Source organism: Pristiophorus japonicus, chromosome 1 (assembly GCF_044704955.1).
Source record: "Pristiophorus japonicus isolate sPriJap1 chromosome 1, sPriJap1.hap1, whole genome shotgun sequence".
Classification (NCBI taxonomy): domain Eukaryota; kingdom Metazoa; phylum Chordata; class Chondrichthyes; family Pristiophoridae; genus Pristiophorus; species Pristiophorus japonicus.
The window spans coordinates 347,208,843-347,226,795 of record NC_091977.1 but is presented as its reverse complement, the minus strand read 5'-3'; the positions used below and the strand labels follow the sequence as shown (position 1 = coordinate 347,226,795).

General features: G+C 43.8%; 1 protein-coding gene across 5 annotated transcripts in view; it reads left to right on the top strand.

Annotated features, from left to right (window-relative positions):
- The window catches only part of sugct (succinyl-CoA:glutarate-CoA transferase), a 720,871-nt gene that overhangs the window by 211,224 nt on the left and 491,694 nt on the right, over positions 1–17,953 (top strand). For all 5 annotated transcript variants that reach the window (XM_070890193.1, XM_070890206.1, XM_070890201.1 and 2 more), the window contains exon 8: positions 748–843. In XM_070890193.1, the coding sequence (XP_070746294.1) occupies positions 748–843 (96 nt within the window). The remainder of the gene's footprint in view (positions 1–747; positions 844–17,953) is intronic.

Below are 17,953 nucleotides of genomic sequence, written 5' to 3'. Positions count from 1 at the left end.
CTTTCTCTCTGCCTCAGTTGCCTCCGATGGTCATGTCGTAGCATGAAGTCGAGTGCCAACGCAGCCCCATGACACTATATAAATGTTGGACTTTCAAATCTGCCCTCAATTAAAGTCACGAATCTTTAACAGCCAGAACACTCCTTCAACTGGAAATCGCTGAAATCTGTCAAAATGCCTGTCTGCCTATGTGGAAATAAGCAGCAACTATTACCGACTAAAATTTACCCGAAGCTGGCGCCTTTAAATTAGCGCTCCTCCAGCCGACTACCGACTGAATCACGACAGCTGGAGCTGTCATTCTCAGCACTAGGCGAGAACACAAGGGGCAAGAGTGAATTTACCTTCTGGGTCGGTAATGGGACGCTGTACACAGCGATGACATCATCATCGTTGGGCGCAGGTGAGCGGGGAGCTACGTGTTAACACCACCGCAAAATCCCCACCCAATTTAGCAGGAGACATGCCCGGGTGAAATCTCATTTGTTGAGGCACAAAGTACCCCAATTTTGCCCCCATTGTTTCTAACCTCCCTCTTTAATTTTATCTGATTATTTGAGCCCTTTCATTAACCCCTCGGTAACCAGATGAAATAATTGACCCTACGATAAACTTATTAAAAAAATACATATTTTCAGTTTGAAGACAGTGTAATAAGTGATTAGAAAGTAGTTTTAAATAATAAATACAGGATTTTTAAAATAAATCCTTTTTGCTGATGCTTGCCACTTTCTTTGTTTCAATCAGGTTGCTTGCCTTACCCACATAGCTGCAAATTATCTTACTGGCAGAAAAGAAGCAAAACGATGGGGGACTGCACATGAGAGCATTGTTCCTTACCAGGTGAGCAGTTTATTTCTTGTCTACTTTGTGGAAGAAATTCTTTTCACGAAGTCGTTAAAAAAAAAAAATCAGGATCTTAAACTTTTTGACAAACAACTTGAATGCCTCTATGCTGTTAAGATGGCAGGGGGTGGTGGTTCCCTTTAAGGTAACATGAGAGACTGGTAAAAGTCAAAGGTGGCACGAGATTTGTGATCTTTACAGTGTTTTCCAGCAGTGCTTTAAAGGTACAACTTAAGTATGACCATCAAGGTTTTCAAATTATCAATCGAACAAAAATTGCTGGAAGCACTCAGCAGGTCATTCAGCATCTGTGTTGTAATGGGCTCATGTCTCCATATTTATATTGTTCATTATTTTGTTTAGTGACCACCTGTGAAGTAAACCAAATGTTTTTGAAAGTTCTTCCACAGACTTTTTTGTCGTTATTCAAACTGCAACTTTGTGTTTACATCTCACTCTAAGACAACCTACAGTGGTGCCTATTCGGCACTGTAGATCCCTGTGTTAAGTCTGTAAAGGTCACTTACCTACATCCGCCTACATCATGCTACCCATGACCAGGCTGGTCTACCTGAATGATCTGCTGACACTTTACAGCAAAATACACATTTCATTTGTAGGTTTCTATTGGAATATTCTAACTTGTTTTTCTCTGCATATGCTCTTGATTGAAACATTCATGATGCCAATTTAGATGTGTTTGTTAGAACATGGATGCCTTTGAACATTTGTAAGACTTAGCGTGACTCAACTTTGACCACAGTTGCATCAAGGTTTTTACCAAATTGTGTACTCTTTAATTATAGTGGTTAAGTAAACATGGAAGAAAATTAGAATGAAGCGGGTAAATTGTATGGCTAAATTCAGCTCCAAGATCTGTAGTTGATATCTGTAATATAACTTGAGCTGAAAATGATCTTTCATGAAATAAAGATCTTTGCATTTATTATCTTCCATGTGGACAGGATAAAAAAAAGTCCAACTGAAAAATCACAGGGAATGTTTTTTGCTGCTATCACATGACATCCTCTTTTACTGTCCCTTATGTGGCCATCTTCAGTTCTTCCACTTTTGGCAACAGTTGCTTACTCTTGCTCCTTTTAAGGGAGTGAAGCCTTCTGCTCAGCCATACCACAAGCATTTTCAGCCTGTGGGCTACAATTTAGCCCTTAAGAACATATGAACATAAGAAGTAGGAGCAGGAGTGGGCCATTTGACCCCTCGGGCCTGCTCCACCATTTAATAAGATCATGGCTGATCTGATCATAGACTCAGCTTCATTTCCCTGCCCGCTTCCCATAACCGTTCACTCCCTTATCGTTCAAAAATCTGTCCATCTCCGCTTTAAATATATTCAATGACCCAGCCTGCACAGCTCTCTGGGGCAGAGAATTCCATAGATTTACAAGCCTCTGAGAGAAAACATTTCTCCTCATCTCAGTTTTAAATGGGCGGCCCCTTATTCTGAGACTATGCCCCTTAGTTTCCTCTATGAGTGGAAATATCCTCTCTGCATTCATCTTGTCGAGCCCCCTCATTATCTTATATGTTTCGATAAGATCACCTCTCATTCTTCTGAATTCCAATGAGTATTGGCCCAACCTACTCAACCTAACTTCATAAGTCAACCCCCTCATCTCCGGAATCAACCTAGTGAACCTTCTCTGAACAGATTCCAATGCAAGTATGTCCTTTCTTAAATATGGAGACCAAAACTGTACACGGTACTCTAGATGTGGCCTCACCAATACTCTGTACAGTTGTAGCAGGGCTTCTCTGCTTTTCTGTCTGCCTCCTTTTTTAAATAGAGGTGTTACATTTGTGGTTTTCCAATCCGCTGGGACCTCACCAGAATCCAGGAAATTTTGGTCGATTACAACCAATCTCTGCAGTCACTTCTTTTAAGACCCTAGGATGTAAGCCATAAGGTCCAGGAGACTTGTCTGCCTTTAGTCCAATTATTTTACCGAGTACTACTCATTAGTGGTGGTGATTGTTCCTCCCGCCCTATAGCCCCTTGATTATCCACTATTGGGATGTTTTTAGTGGCTTCTACCGGGAAGACCATCACAAAATATTTGTTCAAAGTCTCTGCCATTTCCCTGTTTTCCATTATTAATTCCCCAGTCTCCTCCTCTAGGGGACCAATATTTACTTTAGCCACTCTTTTCCTTTTTATGTACTGTAGAAACTCTTACTATCTGTTTTTATATTTCGTGCTAGTTTACTTTCATAATCTATCTTCCCTCTTTTTTTATCTTTTTAGTCATTCTTTGCTGGCTTTTAAAAGTTTCCCCATCCTCTGGCCTCCCACTAGTCTTGGCCACATTGTAAGCCCTTGTTTTCAATTTGATACCATCCCTTATTTCCTTAGTTAGCCACGGAAGGTTATCCCTTCTCTTACAGTCTTTCCTTATGGGGATATATTTTTGTTGAGTTATGAAATACCTCCTTAATGTCTGCCACTGCTGATCAACCGTACCACACTTTAATCTATTTTCCCGGTCCACTTTAGCCAACTCTGCCCTCATACCTTTGTAGTCTCCTTTATTTAAGATTAGGACCCTGGTTTGAGAACCAACTTTCCCACCCTCCATCTGAATTTGAAATTCAACCATGTTGTGCTCACTCATTCCTAGAGGATCCTTTACTACGAGATAATTTTATTAATCCTGTCTCATTACACAGTATTAGATCTAAGATAGCCTGCTCCTTAGTTGGTTCCGCAATGTACTGTTCAAGGAAACTATCCTGGATAAACTCTATGAACTCTTCCTCAAGATTACCCTGGCCAATTTGCTTTGTCCAATCAATACGAAGGTTAAAATCGCCGATGATTATTGACGTTCCTTTTTTACAAGCCTCCATTATTTCTTGATCCTAAAACTTTATCCTAAAACAAAAATTCAAATGCTGCCAGTTTCTGCGTTTCGGATATCCATCGGCCACAGGGAGGCCTCACCTGTTTCTGAGATAACATTGGTGGTTCCCTGTGTATTACTGAATTTATAGTATACCAATTCTGTCAGCATTTTCATAGAAGCCCCAAAATACAAAGTCTCCGAAGACTTCATAGAATTACATAGAATATACAGCATCTAAACAGGGCATTCAGCCCAACCAGTCCACGCCAGTGTTTATGCTCCACTCGAGTCTTCTCCCAACCTTCCTCATCTAACTCTATCACCATAACCCTCTATTCTCTTCTTCTTCATATGCTTATCTAGCTTCCCCTTAAATGTACCTATACTATTCACCTCAACCACTCCCTGTGGTAGCGAGTTCCACATTCTCACCACTCTCAGCGCAAAGAAGTTTCTTCTGAATTCTCTATTTGATTTCTAGGTGACTATCTTATATTGATGGCCTTTAGTTTTGCTAAAGGCAAAAGTGGAACCACTCTCTCAGTGTCTACTCTTATCAAAACCTTCCATAATTATAATTACCTCTATTAAGTCACCCCTCAGCTTTCTCAAGAGAAAAGATCCCACCTGTTCATCCTTTCCTAATTGGTATAACCTCTCATTTTTGTAAATCTTTTTTGCACCCTCTCCAATACTGGTTGCTAGGAGCGTTCCTGGCATACAGTGTTGTTGTGGGAAGGGAGGGTTTAAATTTTAAATTTCCCAAGAGAGATTGATAGATAGCATGGTGATTGGTTACAAATTTGATGCCCCAATTTGTTTAAAAAAAATCAGCTTCTCCAGAGGCCATTGGACACACTACCCTGTTGCAATCTCTCACAACAGTGATTTCTATCTATCCCATGTTGGGTGATTCCCTATGCAGCTAGAAATTCAGCCAGGAGCCCAACCAAAATATATAAGTTACTCTAACTCAGGAAATAGGCTGGAGGCAGGGCACAAGCCAGGTGGAGGTTCAGACAATGTACGGGTCTGGGAGGTAAATCAGTCCTCGAGCGGCGGCTGACTGCCCTTTAGATTGTATATCTCTAGCACTTTGTCTTCTCCAATGTTATATTTTTCTTGTTTATTAATTTGGACCACATGCATTTTAAACTCATATGCATGCTGGTGACCTTCCCAATTCCTCCTCTCATACTTCATTACTTCCTATTAAAACTTAAAGGTCCTGAAATTCCAGGAGTAGTGGAATGCAGAACTGGAGCCCAACCGGGTGGGGGGGGGGGAGGGAATATTGGCAGGGGGTGGGGGGGGTGGTGGGGGGAGAGGGAGATGGAGGGCTGCAATTTGGGATCATCATAGGCAGTCCCTCGGAATCGAGCAGGATTTGCTTCCACTCCCTAAGTGAGTTCTTTGATGGCTGAACAGTCCGATACGGGAGCCACAGACCCTGTTACAGATGGGACAGACATTCGTCGGGGAAAGGGGTTGGTAGGGCTGGTTTGCCGTGCACTCCTTCCGCTGTCTGCGCCTGGCCTCTTCATGCTCCTTGCGTCGAGACTCAAAGAGCTCAACGCCCTCCCGGATGAACTTTCTCCACCTCGTGCGGTCTGTGGCCAGGGTCTCCCAGGTGTCAGTGGTGATGTTGCACTTTACCAGGGAGGCTTTGAGGGTGTCCTGATAACGTTTCCGCTGTCCTCCTTTGGCTCGTTTACCACGAAGGAGCTCCGCATAAAGCATTTGCTTAGGGAGTCTCGTATCTGGCATGCGAACTATGTGGCCTGCCCAGCGAAGCTGATCGAGTGTGGTCAGTACTTCAATACTGGGGATGTTAGCCTGGTCGAGGATACTGATGTTGGCGCACTTGTCCTCCCAGGAGATTTGCAGGATCTTGCGGAGACATCGTTGATGATATATCTCCAGCGACTTGAGGTGCCTTCTGTACATTGTCCATCCCTCAGACCCATACAGGAGGACGGGTATTACTACAGCCCTGTAGACCATGAGTTTGGTGGTAGATTTGAGGGCCTGGTCTTCAAACACTCTTTTCCTCAGGAAAATTTGTGATAGAATTATACCCAGCTCAGTACCTGATAGACTTATTGAGACCAATGGCTGCTCAGAGCACATAAAAGCCCCATCCTGGGCCTTAAGAAGGCTCCATCAATACTGGAAATATATGGGATCAGCCCCGGATGGACCAAGGATTCTTTGCTCTCTAAGGAGCATTCTTAAACAATGTTTCTTTGGTTTCTGCCACTAGATTGGGATGGGAGGCCCTGTTGTGCTTCACTGGCACAGACATCTGTCCTGAATCTGTAAAGAAGCCTGTCCCTGTGATTTGTCATGGGATAAATGTCAGGGAAAAGTACCATCAAGTTGCCAGGTCAAGGAACACCATGTCCTCTCACCATTCTTATTGATTGACCTTTGAAGTTATATGTTGTGAGCAGCTCTTTTGCTGCTCTGTCGCAGCCTGGTGCTGAACTGCATTGTCATCATACTTCTGATAATGTTTTTTCAAGAAAATAACTCTGTTGAAATCTTTCCTTTGTTCATTTGTATACGAAATGTTACAGTAGCCTTCACAGGAATCTTCCAGTTAAGACCTTTGTCTTTGATTTTTGTTCCAATTTTAAATAAAGTAAAAAGCATGACTGAGAATTACAGACCTGTTAGCTTCACATCAATAGTGTAAAAATTGAAGGAAGCAATTCAAACGTGCTTATTAAAAGTAAGTGCAAACTCACACAGGTTTATGAAAAATTGTTCCACTCTTTTCAGTTTTCCAAGTTCCAACTCCACTCTCCATGTCTCTCCATGTACACTGCATTCCTGCAATCTCCAGTGCATCTGAAATTTCTTCTCCTTGAGTTCTAACCAATTTCTGTCATGTAGTGAACATCAAGTGGCTTCCTGAGATTATCTACAAATTATTTCCTCACTTCAATAAGTGCCAGTGGCTCTAAAACTGTACCCACCAAGGAGTCAACAGCTTCAGGAAAGGATTAACAAAGGGGGGAAAAGGCAGTATACTATACGTGGGCGAAATGTGTTTGGAGTTAAATAAACTTCTCAACCCTACCGACTAGCATATTCTGCTAATTGTAGCTTAAGAATGATATTCTGGCAGTTAGCTGTAGTTGTTATTGGAACAACCAATTTATGGTTGAGAAAAAGGAATAGACAAATTGTACTTTGGAAGGGAGAACGCCCACATCAGACAAGTTGTATTTTGTAAAAAAACAACTGAAAAACCATGTTTCAATTATGAAAGAGCATTACAAGTAGATTGTGGGGAAAACACATATTTTGCTGCACAGAACAAAATGCTTTTAAGTTGCTATATTGGAAAAAAATGCTAGCCTTTGGCCTCCAATCGAAAAAAATGAATGATGAGAAACAGCATAGGACATTTTTAGTTAGCTGCCTGTTTTGTGGGTAAGGAGCAGGCAGCCAGCTGACAACACTTGTCCTCAGTGCATGTGGAAAATATCATTTGAAGAATGACTTTACATTTGGTAAATAATCTTTCAATTTGGCGCTTATGTTTCCCCCCCCCTCAAGAACATTTGAGTTTCATGTTGAGTGTCATCATCTCACACGTTTCTTGCCATATTGCAGTGGTTACAGACAAATTTCACCACTGTTCACAATAATAATTAATTGGAAGTTCAGTATTGAGAAGCCAAAGCAAATGGCCAAGTGCAGGAAACTACCAAGATTGAAACGAGTACAAGAGAGGAGGTAAATCAAGAAGTGGTGATGAGGTGATGCCAAACTTGAACTATAAAAGCCTAAGGATTGTGTGAGGTAGGCAGTATTGAGAGAGGTAAGGAAGTCCACAGTTTTCAGGTCCTGGGAAAGAATGAGTTGCAGCATAAGACAATGCAATGAGTCCTGAGTCATGATTCTAGCACACTGAGAGTGGAGGAAGAAGGAAGATTGTAGGACTGAGCATTTGGACTTCAAACAAAGGGAAGAGTTAATAGTAGAACTGACCATATTAGTGTTAATAAAATACAGAAAAAGAAGAATTGTGAGGATGGATTCAGAAGGAGACAATCCTGCCTGACTAACAACCTTGACTACATGGTAAATCTTGGGAATTGCTAAGCAATTGGAAGATGAGTAGAAAACAATGAGTATTAGATGGAAGAGATATGTCAGGATCAGATGTCGCAGAGATCGTTGTTGGGGCACTAATGTTTCTACTTTACATCAATGACTTGGATTCAGAAACTCAACACACATTGATTAAATTTGTAAATGATTCCAAACTTATAGAGGCAGTGGAATCAGAGGAGGCACTGAGAAATTACAGAATGAGTTGGACAAAACATATAAGTGGGCAGAGCAATGGCAGATGAAATTTAATGCGGACATGTACAAAATATGATACATTAAGAGGGACAATGGGCAATTCATGAATGGTGTTGAAACAGTTAAGGATGCAGTTAAAAGTGATCTAGGAGGCTTAGTAGAATCATGTTCCACCAATGCAGAGCAGAACTCAACAGAGCCAACAGAATATTGAACTATGGCCCGGAATTTGGCCGGCGCTCAGAGGTCAGGATCGATGGTGGGTCAGCTGTTAAATTTAAAATAATTGACAGCGGTTGGGACTCCACTGTCAACCCGCCACCACACTACTTTCCCAGGTGTCGGGTCTGCCAATGCTGAACAGACCTGACTGATAGCGGCGCGGGAGGCAATTTAGGTCATTATGACCTTGTTAAGAGCCTATTAAAAAGAAATTTGAGCAGGTTCCTGCTGCTTGGGAATCACGTTAGGTAAGGAAGTTGGGAGTTGTATGACCATGAAATCAGTTCTTTAACTGGCAGCTGTAAATATGCTACAAATGCTCTCATCTCACACTTTCCACGATCAAAAGCTCTTGCTTACTGCATTTGGAAGGCACATTGAGTATTATGCAGGTTGAAAATCATTGGAGCAATCTCTCTATCCAGTGTCACCTCATTGGAATAAGTTCTCTCACCACTGACAGATCGCTTTTGTCATCTCAAGTTTATCTGCCATCTATTACATTAGAATTGGTGCTCTTGAAACTAACCTTGGTCCTCAGAATCCCACCATGACCAGCCCCAATACCAGCATCACCAGGAACACCAACAGCACTAACAACAACACCAACCTTCTCCACAATCAACTGATGCTGCGCAGGGCATCAGCATCTAACCACATTGCTGCCCGGGATGCCAGGCATAACCTCACCATGATCAGATTTACTTCACTTGACGCTGTACATTCTGGCTGCCATGTCATATGCCAGGTTGGCACCACCTTGCACCAACACCATAAAGCATCCCTACAATGCCCAAGCCATTCCTTTCACACTCATCGCCATTGTGGGGAGTCACAGTTATGTCTCACCTTTCATTGCAACTTACTAAGCCACTTCGAAAAGTGCATAAAAATCCGTCCAAGAACGCAAAGTGTTGAAAATAAAGGTTTCAATGTTTGACAACACATTAACAGAAACTTTACATGAACATTGGCTAAAATACCCAAGTACCTACCCTTGTGTGTTGTTAGTTGGTATGATTGGACTAGGATGAGGGTGAATGTGTGGGGTGGCTAGTGAGATGGGGAAATGATTATGTAGATAGAGAGAGATGGGTGGGGGTGCAAGGTACATTGATTTAAGTAAGGATGTGCAGGAGTAGGGTAGGGAAGGCAGAGTGATTGGGGTGTGATGAGTGGCACAGCAGGATGAGGTTGAGTGTAGCTTTGCAATAACACTTCGCGATCTACTGAGATCATTGAAAGGTTTGCGCCACTGCAGCCTATTCCTCCTGACCACATCCTTGCTTGTGCCCTCCTGTGCAATATGCAGCCAGGCTGCGTTGAATTCCTGGAGAGGTCTCTTCCATCCATTGAAAGGGAAGAGAACCTCCCTGCTTGTTGTGACTCCCTCCATATGAAGGGAGTCATGGGAGAGCCTGGGTGCAGCCGTGCACCTTTACGCAGTGATTGTCAGTGTTTGCAGCACCTCAATGCTGTCGAAAACTGGCAGCACAACTGTCAAAATCAATTTGGACATAGTCCCTTTAAGGAAACCGGCTGATGACACATCAGCAAATTACGTCATCAGACTCGCTTCCTTCAATTGGCCTGGGAAACACGCAGAGCAGGCTGGAACCAGCAGCGAGGTCGGGACCCGCCATCTACCTCGGCTGCATTGGGCCTGCCAAGTTAGGCAAAATCGCGGCCATGTCATCACAACAGTAGTATACAAATCAGAGAAGGCAATGATAAAACTGTATAATGTTCTGGTCAAACCAAACCTCAAGTATTGCAACCAATTCTGGTTACCAAAACAGATATGAGGTATTCTAACACTGGAGACAGTGTAGAGAAGAGCCAGGAGGCTCATTCCTAGTGTCAAAGATCTGGGTTATAAGGAAAGACTGAAGAAACTTGGGGGGAGAAATTCCCCAGCACCCGAGGACTGGTTTGATAAGGGCGCACTGTTTTTGTTTTGAGAAGCTGTTGCAGGGAATGGAAGGAAAGTCGGTAGAGCTATGGTACTCAGAATGTTCTCCCACTTGTCCCCCATAACTTCGGCGGATGAACCGTGAAAACTATGGACAAATAGCGTAAAATCTGGTGTTCCTGCAGGGTTTCCGCTATATCTTCAGCGGACGAGCAGGAGAACCTCCTGCGGAAATTCACTCCCATGTAGTCAGTGTTGCTAAGCATCCCTGTGAAAGCAGCAATGGCCCAAAACTGCTGCTGCTCTGTTTTTGGAAAGTACAGGGTATTCATGTTGAGGTCTCCATTTTAGCAGCACATCAGTTGGAATTTGTAATTAATTTTATCTTTCTATCCCTGTTTTATCTGCCGTAGCCTCATGTCCACACTTTCTTAAGTTGGGAGAATGGACGGCAGACTTGTTCACAGGTTTCCATTAATGCTGCTCAATAGAATGGTCGCTAGGAGGTGTGTAACTGCATTCAGGGGAGACTGGAGCTCTGAGTCATCCCTCCACTTGGCACAAAACATACTTTTCCTCCTTTCTACATCCTCACTATATTGAAATTAAAAGTGATCATAGAAACATAGAAACATAGAAAATAGGTGCAGGAGCAGGCCATTCAGCCCTTCTAGCCTGCACCGCCATTCAACGAGTTCATGGCTGAACATGAAACTTCAGTACCCACTTCCTGCTTTCACGCCATACCCCTTGATCCCCCGAGTACTAAGGACTTCATCTAACTCCCTTTTGAATATATTTAGTGAATTGGCCTCAACTACTTCCTGTGGTAGAGAATTCCACAGGTTCACCACTCTCTGGGTGAAGAAGTTTCTCCTTATCTCGGTCCTAAATGGCTTACCCCTTATCCTTAGACTGTGACCCCTGGTTCTGGACTTCCCCAACATTGGGAACATTCTTCCTGCATCCAACCTGTCCAAACCCGTCAGAATTTTAAACGTTTCTATGAGGTCCCCTCTCACTCTTCTGAACTCCAGTGAATACAAGCCCAGTTGATTCAGTCTTTCTTGATAGGTCAGTCCCACCATCCCGGGAATCAGTCTGGTGAATCTTCGCTGCACTCCCTCAACAGCAAGTATGTCCTTCCTCAAGTTAGGAGACCAAAACTGTACACAATACTCCAGGTGTGGCCTCACCAAGGCCCTGTACAACTGTAGCAACACCTCCCTGCCCCTGTACTCAAATCCCCTCGCTATGAAGGCCAACATGCCATTTGCTTTCTTAACCGCCTGCTGTACCTGCATGCCAACCTTCAATGACTGATGTACCATGACACCCAGGTCTCGTTGCACCTTCCCTTTTCCTAATCTGTCACCATTCAGATAATAGTCTGTCTCTCTGTTTTTACCACCAAAGTGGATAACCTCACATTTATCCACATTATACTTCATCTGCCATGCATTTGCCCACTCACCTAACCTATCCAAGTCACTCTGTAGCCTCATAGCATCCTCCTCGCAGCTCACACTGCCACCCAACTTAGTGTCATCCGCAAATTTGGAGATACTACATTTAATCCCTTCGTCTAAATCATTAATGTATAATGTAAACAGCTGGGGCCCCAGCACAGAACCCTGCGGTACCCCACTAGTCACTGCCTGCCATTCCGAAAAGTACCCATTTACTCCTACTCTTTGCTTCCTGTCTGACAACCAGTTCTCAATCCACGTCAGCACACTACCCCCAATCCCATGTGCTTTAACTTTGCACATTAATCTCCTGTGTGGGACCTTGTCGAAAGCCTTCTGAAAGTCCAAATATACCACATCAACTGGTACTCCTTTGTCCACTTTATTGGAAACATCCTCAAAAAATTCCAGAAGATTTGTCAAGCATGATCTCCCTTTTACAAATCCATGCTGACTTGGACCTATCATGTCACCATTTTCCAAATGCGCTGCTATGACATCCTTAATAATTGATTCCATCATTTTACCCACTACTGAGGTCAGGCTGACCGGTCTATAATTCCCTGCTTTCTCTCTCCCTCCTTTTTTAAAAAGTGGGGTTACATTGGCTACCCTCCACTCGATAGGAACTGATCCAGAGTCAATGGAATGTTGGAAAATGACTGTCAATGCATCCGCTATTTCCAAGGCCACCTCCTTAAGTACTCTGGGATGCAGTCCATCAGGCCCTGGGGATTTATCGGCCTTCAATCCCATCAATTTCCCCAACACAATTTCCCGACTAATAAAGATTTCCCTCAGTTCCTCCTCTTTAATAGACCCTCTGACCACTTTTATATCCGGAAGGTTGTTTGTGTCCTCCTTAGTGAATACTGAACCAAAGTACTTGTTCAATTGGTCTGCCATTTCTTTGTTCCCCGTTATGACTTCCCCTGATTCTGACTGCAGGGGACCTACGTTTGTTTTTACTAACCTCTTTCTCTTTACATACCTATAGAAACTTTTGCAATCCGCCTTAATGTTCCCTGCAAGCTTCTTCTCGTACTCCATTTTCCCTGCCCTAATCAAACCCTTTGTCCTCCTCTGCTGAGTTCTAAATTTCTCCCAGTCCTCAGGTTCGCTGCTATTTCTGGCCAATTTGTATGCCACTTCCTTGGCTTTAATACTATCCCTGATTTCCCTAGATAGCCACGGTTGAGCCACCTTCCCTTTTTTATTTTTACGCCAGACAGGAATGTACAATTGTTGTAATTCATCCATGCGTTCTCTAAATGTCTGCCATTGCCCATCCACAGTCAACCCCTTAAGTATCATTAGCCAATCTATCTTAGCCAATTCATGCCTCATACCTTCAAAGTTACCCTTCTTTAAGTTCTGGACCATGGTCTCTGAATTAACTGTTTCATTCTCCATCCTAATGCAGAATTCCACCATATTATGGTCACTCTTCCCCAAGGGGCCTCGCACAATGAGATTGCTAATTAATCCTCTCTCATTACACAACACCCAGTCTAAGATGGCCTCCCCCCTAGTTGGTTCCTCGACATATTGGTCTAGAAAACCATCCCTTATGCATTCCAGGAAATCCTCCTCCACCGTATTGCTTCCAGTTTGGCTAGCCCAATCTATGTGCATATTAAAGTCACCCATTATAACTGCTGCACCTTTATTGCATGCACTCCTAATTTCCTGTTTGATGCCCTCCCCAACATCACTACTACTGTTTGGAGGTCTGTACACAACTCCCACTAACGATTTTTGCCCTTTAGTGTTCTGCAGCTCCACCCATATAGATTCCACATCATCCAAGCTAATGTCTTTCCTAACTATTGCATTAATCTCCTCTTTAACCAGTAATGCTACCCCACCTCCTTTTCCTTTTATTCTATCCTTCCTGAATGTTGAATACCCCTGGATGTTGAGTTCCCAGCCCTGATCATCCTGGAGCCACGTCTCCGTAATCCCAATCACATCATATTTGTTAACATCTATTTGCACAATTAATTCATCCACCTTATTGCGGATGCTCCTTGCATTAAGACACAAAGCCTTCAGGCTTGTTTTTTTAACACCCTTTGTCCTTTTAGAATTTTGCTGTACAGTGGCCCTTTTTGTTCTTTGCCTTGGGTTTCTCTGCCCTCCACTTTTCCTCATCTCCTTTCTGTCTTTTGCTTTTGCTTCCTTTTTGTCTCCCTCTGTCTCCCTGTATAGGTTCCCATCCCCCTGCAATATTAGTTTAACTCCTCCCCAACAGCACTAGCAAACACTCCCCCTAGGACATTGGTTCCGGACCTGCCCAGGTGCAGACCGTCCGGTTTGTACTGGTCCCACCTCCCCCAGAACCGGTTCCAATGCCCCAAGAATTTGAATCCCTCCCTGCTGCACCACTGCTCAAGCCATGTATTCATCTGCGCTATCCTGCGATTCCTACTCTGACTAGCACGTGGCACTGGTAGCAATCCCGAGATTACTACTTTTGAGGTCCTACTTTTTAATTTAGCTCCTAGCTCCTTAAATTCTTTTCGTAGGACCTCATCCCTTTTTTTACCTATGTCGTTGGTACCAATGTGCACCACGACAACTGGCTGTTCTCCCTCCCATTTCAGAATGTCCTGCACCCGCTCCGAGACATCCTTGACCCTTGCACCAGGGAGGCAACATACCATCCTGGAGTCTCGGTTGCGTCCGCAGAAACGCCTATCTATTCCCCTCACCATCGAATCCCCTATCACTATCGCGCTCCCACTCTTTTTCCTGCCCTCCTTTGCAGCAGAGCCACCTACGGTGCCATGAACTTGGCTGCTGCTGCCCTCCCCTGATGAGTCATCCTCCCCAACAGTACTCAAAGCAGTGTATCTGTTTTGCAGGGGGATGACCACAGGGGACTCCTGCACTATCTTTCTTGCACTGCTCTTCCTGTTGGTCTTCCATTCCATATCTGGCTGTGGACCCTTCTCCTGCGGTAAGACCAACTCACTACACGTGATACTCACGTCATTCTCAGCATCGTGGATGCTCCAGAGTGAATCCACCTTCAGCTCCAATTCTGCAACGCGGACCGTCAAGAGCTCGAGGCGGATACACTTCCCACACACGTAGTCGTCAGGGACACCGGAAGTGTCCCCGAGTTCCCACATGGTACAGGAGGAGCATATCACATGACTGAGCTCTCCTGCCATGTCTTAACCTTAGATACCCTTAAATTGGTAATAACAATGTTATAGTTCACTTACTGATATAAAAAATAAAAGAAAAGCTACTCACCCAACACCAGCCAATCACTTACCCCATTGGCTGTGACGTCACTTTTTGATTACTTTCTACTTCTATTTTGCTTTCTCTCCCGCTGTAGCTGCACCGGTATGCTTTTGACAGGTCGCTCCCCTCTCACCAACTGCCGCTGGCTCGATCTCCCGCTGGGCTTTTGACAGGTCGCTCCCCTCTCACCAACTGCCGCTGGCTCGATCTCCCGCTGGGCTTTTGACAGGTCGCTCCCCTCTCACCAACTGCCGCTGGCTCGATCTCCCGCTGGGCTTTTGACAGGTCGCTCCCCTCTCACCAACTGCCGCTGGCTCTCGATCTCCCGCTGGGCTTTTGACAGGTCGCTCCCCTCTCACCAACTGCCGCTGGCTCTCGATCTCCCGCTGGGCTTTTGACAGGTCGCTCCCCTCTCACCAACTGCCGCTGGCTCGATCTCCCGCTGGGCTTTTGACAGGTCGCTCCCCTCTCACCAACTGCCGCTGGCTCTCGATCTCCCGCTGGGCTTTTGACAGGTCGCTCCCCTCTCACCAACTGCCGCTGGCTCTCGATCTCCCGCTGGGCTTTTGACAGGTCGCTCTCCTCTCACCAACTGCCGCTGGCTCGATCTCCCGCTGGGCTTTTGACAGGTCGCTCTCCTCTCACCAACTGCCGCTGGCTCTCGATCACATTGTCTCCTACTCAAACTAATTTATTTCTCAGGATCCAATCTGTGGGGCTCCTAGTCTGATCAGTTTATCCTTTTGTCTTCAGACTTAGAAAACTAATCTCTACTTGCTGATTTTAGCACAGCTTCTCTTTTACTATTTTTATGCTGGGTGGCATGGTGCACATTTATAATTATCAATTCACCGTGTCGTGATATCAAGTGTGAACCCAAGTAGGAGCACTCCGAGATGTTCCTGCAATTGAATGACAGCATGGAGCCTGGCATTGGAATAGAAGCTGATGGTGGCAATCACTTTCACAGGACCTGGTAGAGCTGTTACAGAGGTGATTCTAAATCAAGCTACAGCCATTGATGTAGGTCCATGAGAACTTGTCTATTCAACAGAGATTGCCTCAGGCACTGCAGTTCTAATTGAGCTGAGTAAGAGGTAGATTCTTTGTACCATATAATACCTCATCTCCCTCTTTTGTAATTCTTCTGTTGTAATGTAATTGTTGGTGAACCAATCTTCCACTGACAGAAAATCTGTGAAGGGACAAAAAACTTGTGTACAGATAAATTATTTAGTTCTAGTTCTAATTCTAACTAGGTCACACCTATGATTTACATCAACAACTTGAATTTATGTAGCATCTGTAGTGTAGAAAAACATTCCAACATGCTTCACAAGTCACAAGAAAAATGGACTCAAGGGCAAAGTCGTCAAAATTAGAGTGGGTGGGCGGTGGAGGGGTGGGTGCAGGAGGGATGTTAAGAGGTAAGTTTTAATGAGGGCAGGGGGTGAAGTGGTGGGAAGTCAGAATCAAAGGAACAGAGATTTTGGAGTGGGGTATTTTAGGGATAAGAGGGGTGAGAACATGGAGAGCTTTGCTCACGGCAGAACAGGTTGTGAATTCGGACATGTGCATCTGCCCTGCCACGACCATTTCACCACCCCCCCCCCCCCCCCCCCGACTCTTTATCTGAAATAAAGTAGCAGACATATGCCCCAGTTCCCAGGACGCAGTCTTGATGAGAGCAGCTCCAGCAGTGCAAACTCATCAAATGACCCCTGTAGTGTTGGCAACAGCACTGGTATTGATATCAAAGATCGTTTGCTTCTAAGGGCCAGAAGAGAAGTGAAAGGAATGTGAAATACAAACTCTGAACTTTATTTTGCTAATGTGCCAATTCTCCACGGTTTGTACCCCAATAAAAGCATTAAGAGCATGTTTATGGTTAAACGTTGACTCATTTGGCATTCTTTATTGTATGTTTTAAACAGTTTACGGGCAGATGAGCAGAGAATACATTTAAGCATTTTTTGGTAGACATTTCTGTAGATATGGCATGGTCACAAGTAGCTCTGTTGAGAATCGACATTAATATCATGTATGTCTTTTTGCTTAATTACCGACATCTGTTTGTTTATATTTTTAACCCACGCAGAGCCCCCTGAAATTCCCAAATACACATTCAAACACTTGGTTCATTCATAAAATAGTGTTCAGCTGTTGCAACCAGATAGTTCAATCTGGTCTTGTGTACATCTGGTAATCTTCCTGAGAAATACATGTACCCTGGAAAGCTGAGAGATTGCACACTGTTTACTTTTTCATTCACATTTCTTATTTGACTTTGCATAATTAAGAGCTGGCAGTAAAACTAAACAATTACTTGTTAATAAAAACATTTGGAATTATTACAGTATGTTTTCTGTCTGCTTGTAACTTTGTTTTTTCAAAAAAGCTATAAGAATATTATCACATTAAACAATTAGGCCAGGTAATTTTTGTAGTGGTACATAGGTCAAAGATGATTTGCCTAACTCCCCGCAGTGGAAATAGAATTGTCCACACCCCCCCCCCCCCCCATCCCCCCATCGCCCCCCAACTCCTTGTTCAGAATTGTACAACAAATAGAAGATAATAACCTGAAGTGAGTTCCAAGCCCGCATTCAAACCGAAGGTTGAGCTGGTGTCACGAACAGTGAAAGTGTAGCAAGATTGCTTTAGAACCGTTCTGTGTATCCCAAGATTTGCTTTCAGTTAGTCTTCAATTTGTTCCCTGGTAGCTCTCAGCTTGTGCATCTGTGCTCTTTTGTATTTTTTAAATTATAAGTTGTGCTCATTCAACATTATTGGGAGAGCTGGGGTTCTCTGTGGAGAGATAACCCATCCTTGAAAGTGCATTGCTCTACATTGTGTTAGTTTCTCTGCAGAATTTTCAGTTCATAACAAGGATAATTACATACTCAGTGCAATATTATAATTCATGTGGCTGAACAGTTCGTGGTTACTGAAAATTAATAGTACTCAACAATTGAAGTAGTTGTAGAATTAGGGGGTCACAGTCTCAGAATAAGGGGTCGGCCATTTAGGACTGAGATGAAGAGAAATTTCTTCACTCA